Here is an 8,588-nt window from a genome sequence, read left to right as displayed (position 1 = left end):
GAGACAAGGGGGGGGGACCCTGCTCGGAAAGGGATATTTCTGCCCGTTTGAACCCGACAGATATTTCACATCGATTTAAAGGTTTATTTTTTACTTAAACAAGAAAAGGAGCTCGGGAGTATCAGCTTAGCCAACCGCCATCTCTTCTCAGTCGAGGGCGGCCGCCGTGTCTTCCTCACCCATGGGGAACGCTGCCACCGCCAGAAGGGCAACGAGCTAGAGAGCGGTGAGTCCCGGCTCTTATTTTATTATTATTTATTTATTTATCTTTTAGGCTTTATGCTGTGTTATTTAAAAATAAACACCTCAATGTGACAGCTAAAGCCTGTTTGTAACACTTAAAACTGTCCTAACTGGCAACAAAAAAAAAAGGGGAAGGGCCGGTCCGTCATCCCCCTGCACTGTTATCCCACCGGGGGCTGCAAAAAAAAAAACACTCGCCCCCTTTTTTTTTTTTTTTTTTTTTTTTAAAAAGAGAGGTGTATGGGGCCACAAAACTTAAAAATAAAAAAAAGATAGGAAAAAAAAATTCTTCCTGTGTTAGGTATTATCTGATTAATAAAAATTAACTATTGCTATATCATTAGGATTTAGCTTATGAAATATATATTGTCGGAAGACATCTATTTTTATGAATGAAACTATGAGCCTTTAAAGACATTTGTATAAATCTATGAGCCTTTTTTAAGGACGTTTGTAAACTATATGAGCTTTATTAAGGATGGTTTCTATAAGATTTGAATGACTTGCCATGAGAAATAAATAAATAAATAAATAAATAAATAAATAAATAAAGAGCCGGGACTCACCGCTCTCTAGCTCGTTGCCCTTCTTGGCGGTGGCAGCGTTCCCCATGGTGAGGAAGACACGGCGGCCGCTCCGACTGAGAAGAGATGGCGGTTGGCTAAGCTGATACTCCCGAGCTCCTTTTCTTGTTTAAGTAAAAAATAAACCCTTAAATCGATGTGAAATATCTGTCGGGTTCAAACGGCGCAGAAATATCCCTTTCCGAGCAGGGTCCCCCCCCCTGTCTCTCTCGCTCTCTCTCGTGTCTCTCCCTCTTCCGCTTCTCGCTGGTTGAGTAACGTCTGCGCGGTTGACATGAAGCTAGCGGTCACTCGGTGTCTCGGTCTCGGCTGCTCCCCCTCCACAACAACCCTCAGCACCCAGCTGCATTCACCGCATGGTTAGCGCTGGGATTGGCCAGAGATGTCCGTGTGGAGATAAACAACAGAAAAACTTGACTCGGCTTCCGCGTTTTCTTTTTTTGTTTTTTTTTTAGGCATTCACAGATATGGGATGGCATTTAAAACACCCGTGTGTTGACTTTACCAGAGGGCTAAATATAACTAAAGCAAAGGCGTCTTTGTTTGATTTGTGTATTATGTGGTTGATCCAGCTGTTAATTGATTACAGCTGCGCCTTCAAGGTGTGTTTTATGGCCATAACACTGACAGACTGATGCCATTAGGATCTAATATTTTAGTGGTTTAGTTTTTTTAAGTGTTCCTATAAACTTTTATCCCATGACAATAACACTTTCTATCAGCTACAGTTGGGCCATAAGTTTGATTTAGTCGTCAAAGTTAAAGAACAATGTAAAATACTACATTCAAATAAAGACATAAAGTAAGATAAAATGAAAATACTCACATGACAATAACACTTTATATCAGCTACAGTTGCAAATTTATGTGTTTATATGTGACAAACAGGAAGGATCTGACAGATAAACCGATAATATTTCAATAAGGTAAATTAAAAAAAGTAGCAAAATCAGACATAGGGCCAGAAAATAAGTTAAATAAGTTTGATTTAGTCGTCAAAGTTAAGTAAGTACTAAAAGAACAATGTAAAATACTACATTCAAATAAAGACATAAAGTAAGACAAAATGAAAATACTCACATGACAATAACACTTTCTATCAGCTACAGTTGCAAATTTATGTGTTTATATGTGACAAACAGGAAGGATTTGACAGAGAAACCGATAATATTTTAATAAGGTAAATAAAAAATAGCAAAATCAGACATAGGGCCAGAAAATAAGTTAAATAAGTTTGATTTAGTCGTCAAAGTTAAGTAAGTACTAAAAGAACAATGTAAAATACTACGTTCAAATAAAGACATAAAGTAAGATAAAATGAAAATACTCACATGACAATAACACTTTTTATTAGCCAGAGTTGCAGTTGTATGTGTTTATATGTGACAAACAGGAAGGATTTGGCAGATAAACCGATAATATTTTAATAAGACTTAATAAAGGTAAATAAAAAAAGTAGCAAAATGAGACATAAAATAAGTTAAATAAACTTACAAGTCATCAAATTATTTAAGTTAAGTAAGTACTAAAAGAACAATGTAAAAATACTACATTCAAATAAAGACATAAAGTAAGGTAAAATGAAAATACTCACATACATAAAGCTCAAAATTGCACTTGAGTGAACATAATGAGTTTCTTTCCACCACTGCTAATCCAGCTGTTAATGGCTACAACTGCAATTTTACCAGTGTTAATGGCTTAAAGCCTAAAAGCCATCATGACCTAGTATTTAAAGTCACCTTTCATTACCTGCATATATTACTTTGACTTATTGTGTTTCACATCATTTCAAGTTTATGTATTAATGTATGACAAGCATAAAGGACTTGACAGAGAAACAGACACAATTTTGACATTACGTCATAAAAGTGCATTTTTTAAACTATAACCTAAAATCACAAATTTTACTTAAAGTATCAAATGTAAAATTATGCAGCCGTATTAATGTGTAAGCAGCATTTTAATGAAAAAATCTTCACATTTGGGACAAGCCAATATGTGAAGTACCTTTTAAAATATAAAATAATCTATGACATTTGTTTAAATATGTTACAAATTCTAGCACACTTGACCAAACTGTATCCAGTTGAGGGAATTATGAATCGTGCCAAAATGTTTGCCTATCAGTCTTAACTTCCTCCTCTAGTTGCCATTCACTTTCTCACAATGTGACCACATTTAACATCATGCGGTTAAAATTACATAATTGCATTTTACAACCTGAAGTAATAATAGGAGCATTCAACATTACTGCAGCAACCATAATGAGCCCTGCAGGTACAGCTGTACAACTTTTAGGGTTTTATTTAACCTTGATGTCAAGTTACAGCTTCGTAATTAAGTGCAGCCATGAATTGCTGCTACTTAGATATTTCCATTTTATGCTACACCTTTTGCCCTTAATATGCACATGGCATCACGGCTATGCTGCGTGCTGCACACACTTCCAATTAAGATGAGAGAGAGAGAGAGGAGATACCAAGAGTTAGACCAAGTTACTGTCAAGATGAATAAACGCTAGTTTTACAGTAACAAGAAACTGGATTTACAAAAGTATAGCATAGCTGTTAATTAATAAGACATTAACATCCCATTCTCCCTCATACCAAGAAGAAACCAAGTACATATCAAGTAAGTCCTCATTGGAAAGGTATCACATTAATTAATCTTAATTAATGTACTGTGTTTTCACTGTGGAAGAAGTAATCTAAGTAACTAATTACTTTAATTAAAGTAACTAAAAGCCCTGCATTCACAGTCAATAACTGAACGTACAAAAATATTAACAGCAAAATGTGCTTGAAGTATTAATGTAACAGTAGTTGTTGAGCAGAATTAGAGCGATATTCAACACATAAGAAGCATTTCGATGTTGTTGGTGGAAGTGGAGCACATTTTACTACTTTATTCATATACTGTTGGGTGGTCTAATCTATAGCACAGTATCATAGTTTATAAATTGGTCAGATAAATGTAGTGGAGTAAAGAGTAGGCTAGAAGATTTCCCCCTGAAATGTAATGGAGTAAATATAACAAATACTCCAAATATGGTTACAACACTTAAGTTACAACTGAGCAAAATTAGACTCACAAAGCTAGTGGCTTCAGTGTGTTGTCATCTGATCACAAAAATAACAGATTCACATTTCAAACTATGAACAACAGTCCCAAACATCTGTACCTTTACGTTTATGCTCCAGCGAGGGCATCTTTCGAGTAGACGCCTGACAATATTTGCTTGATAGCAGATCTGAAAGGCTGAATACAGTTAAACTGCCAGGGAGCTGTGCCAGTATGCGTTGCTACTAGCAACAAAGTCTTCAATTGTAACTGACAGCTGATGGAAAAAGTGTACGTTTATTTAAAGGTTTGAGTCTCTTATTTTCCCCCTTTTGTCCAGCTGTTAATGGCTACAACTGCAATTTTACCATTTTTTTAATGGCTTAAAGCCTAAAAGCCATCATGACCTAGTATTTAAAGTCACCTTTCATTACCTGCATATATTACTTTGACTTATTGTGTGTCACATCATTTCAAGTTTATGTATTAATGTATGACAAGCATGAAGGACTTGACAGAGAAACAGACACAATTCTGACATTACGTCATAAAAAGTGCATTTTTTAAACTATAACCTAAAATCACAAATTTTACTTAAAGTATTGTCTGTTTAGAAAGCTTTCAAACTTTAGTTACACGTTTCCACATCAGCTTGTGAAGTAAGAATCATAAAATTAATTGATCAAACTCTCGTGTTTATGACCTTTTATTGTTTTCCTTGTAAACCACTTTGTAATCTCACACACACACACACACACACACACACATATATATGTATCAGAATAGATCAGCCAGCAGTTACAAAATAAAAAAAATACTATTATATTGCTTTGATGTGTTTAATCAGACTGATTACTGATGAGTTTCAGGTTCATTCGAAGGTTCCTGAATTAAAATGAATGCACCTTATGTAGAAATCATTTGTATATCTATTGTCCCCAGGAGTCTGGCCTTTTTAAGTTTCTTTATTTGTCTAGATATTTCATCTGTTGACATTGCTTTTATAAAGGATTTTATGCATTGATGTGATGTTTTAGTTTAATGCTCACATACATACTGTGCATATACAGTATATAGATGAATTGGATCAATTTGTAGTTATAGCTTCTTTTTGTTTGTATCACTGGGTGCACAGAATACAAAATAATAATATTGAACTCAAAATATTTAAATATATTGAACATTTTGTGGCTGAATTTCTTATATATATATCAATTTCAACACTACTTCTATGTTATCAGTAATAATAAATATATAATACATACAATATATACTAACTGTACAGTCTGATGATAATATTATGTACAGTTTCTTAAGATCTTAACATTTGTGAATGCATGACTTTTATTAGAGGTATTGTATTTTTATGTTTTTACCAAGTAATGAATCTGAATACTTCTATTGACATTAACTATTTGATGGCTGGAAGGTCAAATCTGCCCAGTGCCATGAAGACCAACAGCAAGTTTAGAAATGTCTGGTTAACTGGTGATAAGTCTAAGAATTCAGAGCAATGTGCAGGGTAATGTAGATTGTAGGTTACTATAATAATTTGCGGTTCGGATGGATGAACTGCTCATCTCTATGCAGATACCATGGGTCTAATTATCATCAACATGTGGCATGGGAGGTTCCCTCCGTCACAGACACACTCAGCCAGCTGTCATATTTTGATAAGGTGTCTGATGATTGCTGTTTCCTGTTTGAATGCAGGCTTTCTGTGGGTTTGTTATGACACTTTCCCTCAGATAGACTTACGAAATATGTTACAAAGGGGCCATCAAAAGTGTTAATTACACTCCACTTACAGTTTTTAGTTAAGCTATTTTTTATTATTCATTTATTTTACTATTAAATCTGCAGATGTCTTGTTTTGTCCGACCAAAAAACAAAAACCTCAAGATATTCAATTTATAATGATTTAAAACAAAGAAAAGCAGAAAATCCTAATTTTTGAAAACCACTGAATCATTTGTATTTTCACGTAACCTAAATAATTTGAATGAATTATCTCTCGATCAAACTAATCTATTGAGTAACCAAGCCTTATAGCTCCTCGGTTTTTTTAATCTTTGAAAGATTAAAGATTTGACCCACAAAACAAACTGACTGTGATATCTGCAACTCTCTGCAACTACTTCTTAGTTTGTCATCAACACTTTGAACATCTACAGAACGTTGAAGCAAAGTTCAAGATCATTTACGTCGTGTGTAATTCACCGATTTACATTCAGAATAGGAGATTTGAGCCTGTCAGTTAATGAACGGCACTTTTCAGAGGGATGCACAGTGTACAGTGTAACATAAACAAGTGGTGGAATGGAACTAAATACTATACTTGAGAACAAATGACCAATTTTATACACAAAACATATAATGATCTTTGAGAGATGAGATTATACCAATTATTGTAAAGGAAAGTTCAAATGATCTCCACCTCAACCAGCTGCAACCGTGAAATGTCAATTACACATTAGTACATCAGTAATATAGTAATTACCCTACAATATGATCTCTATTCTGCATTCGAGTGCTTTTACTTACTTTACCTTTAGTACATTTTGCTGGTATACTATTCTACTACTACACTATACAATGAGGTCATATTACAGTGTTGTATTTCTACTTATACTTAAATGAAGGTTCTGAATATTTCCTCCATTACTGGATATAATATGTGGTAGTATAACATTACCATGTACTCCCCTCTGGTTGCCAAGCATCAAGTTGTGTTGAAATTATACTTAAGTACACAAGAGGGCAGCAGATCTCTGTTACATAACCTGTGATGAAAACCTGCGTCAGTTCTGAGTGCAGTGATGTTTTTTTGCCTTGACTGCAGTCACAGGGACTTGATTTAATTTCCTATTTTAAGTTCTTTGCGGCCAGTTGTCCCTAATTATATTGCTTTTGACTGATGCAAGTCTGCTGGTTGTCTACTGTGTGAATTAGATTGACAAACACTGCTTTCTCTTGTAAGTCAGTCGCACTTTGATAGTGATAGTGTAGCATGTCCTGTTAGAGCTGCAGCGTGTCCAATAGTTTGAAAAAGAGAAGTATATTGTGTATCCATAGCTATCCAAGAGTTCTTCACTCATCAAACAAAGCAGACTGCTTCGTGTTGTTTTTCCACCAAAAATGAATGCTAGCCTGTGAGGAGATATTTTGGTTATTGGATGTGACGCTCATCTGTTTTCACTCTTTTATCTCCCCATTTCTCCTTTCTTTCTGTTTTCTTTCCCAAGAAACAGCATGTCATGTTCATCCCAGCTGACCAGCTGCTCTCCATATTGGCTTTCTTATGTTCCTTGCAAACAGGCTCGGCTTTGCTTCAAAGGGAATGATTTATGCCCTTAAATGAATGAATGGAAAAGTCATATCTTCCCTTGTTGTCTGATTTGGTCTTTTTACAGTTGTAACTACAGACCGCACTGCATTATTTCAGCCTGACACATCTAGTTTTAACAACACACATGATAATTATTATGATTTTTTTTGTTTTTTTCGTTTTTTCGCTGCAACCAGGAATCTAGGTTAACTTGTTTACAAAGATGGCCAGTGTAAGGCATATTATAACTTTAACACTATTTTGAGCCTTTATTTGTCCAGGCAATTGAAATATTGGGTAGAGTGGCTGCATTTCAGACACACCCTGCTACACATTCACACAGGAGCTGCCTAGTACAACCACAGATTTCCTCTGTTGGCTACAGACCAACTCCACTCCAGTGGTTGGGGCTTGAGTGCCTTCCTCCACAGCACATCAACTGAATTTATAGGGAGTGGGGTGTGTGATATTTGCAGCTCTCCAGCTTCTGGTTGTCACTGGATCCCTAAATTTCTTTCCTCTTGCTGATATTCAAACCAACAACATTGCAATGGCAAGCTTACTTCTATCATTTTAGGATTACTGAAACATGGAGAGTCCAATTATTGAACTCATTTTGTTTAAAAATCTCTCATTTTCTGTTTTTCTTTCTGGGTGTAGCATGCATGATTGGGTTGGCAATGCCTAAATGGTGACTTTTACTGCTAACCCTGATTTAACACAGATTTTCTGATTTTAAAAAAAGGAGCTAACTATGTCTTGCTGTGTTAAAATCAGCACTATTTCTGTAAGTTTTGAGCTTGTTAATGAAAGAGAAGGTTAGGCCTACAGGTTGCAGACAGACAGCAATGATCTGGTTATCTCCATCTTATCAGTCACCAGCTCCTATTAGGATGTTCCATGTGGTTCCAGGACATTACCCATTTCCTCCTCTGTATATCAAAGCCTCTAGGTCCCCCTCCCTCCCTCAGCCTAATTCACTCCAGATGAGCACAATGGGACATTTGATTTAGTGTGCAAAGACACATGTATACAGCTGTGTCAGCCTGCCTCAAACAGCTGGCGTAGAGCTTCAGTACAACTTTTAATCATGCATTTGTTTATGTAATTAAGATAAAGAAAACAGCACTGAGGAGTGAGGACTGCGTTGTATTGTCCTCAGCTGCAGACTGATCAGATATTTCAGTATGATGTAGGTCCTGACTTTGTTGTAGCTCACACTGCAAGCAAATGCACATGGTTTAATGATATGCAGGTGATACAAATCATGTGCAAACTGCAGAAAGTCTTCCAAATGTGTGTCAACACGGATGACAGCACTCCCAGTCAATATATTTCTGTTGAATATATACTTTGGATCCTGGACAAGA

At 35.7% G+C, this 8,588-nt stretch overlaps 1 protein-coding gene across 1 annotated transcript in view; it reads right to left on the bottom strand.

The window, feature by feature from the left end:
- Nucleotides 1–1,391, bottom strand: part of prkacbb (protein kinase, cAMP-dependent, catalytic, beta b) — an 11,238-nt gene extending 9,847 nt beyond the window's left edge. Inside the window, exon 1 of the mRNA XM_010746557.3 lies at nt 810–1,391. Coding sequence (XP_010744859.1) covers nt 810–855 — 46 coding nt within the window. The 5' untranslated portion in view covers nt 856–1,391. The remainder of the gene's footprint in view (nt 1–809) is intronic.
- Between the last annotated feature and the right edge of the window lie 7,197 nt (nt 1,392–8,588).

The sequence above is a fragment of the Larimichthys crocea genome, chromosome II (genome assembly GCF_000972845.2).
Source record: "Larimichthys crocea isolate SSNF chromosome II, L_crocea_2.0, whole genome shotgun sequence".
NCBI classification, from domain to species: Eukaryota; Metazoa; Chordata; class Actinopteri; family Sciaenidae; genus Larimichthys; species Larimichthys crocea.
The sequence above is the reverse complement of the archived record's forward strand: the minus strand, read 5'-3'. Positions and strand labels throughout refer to the sequence as shown.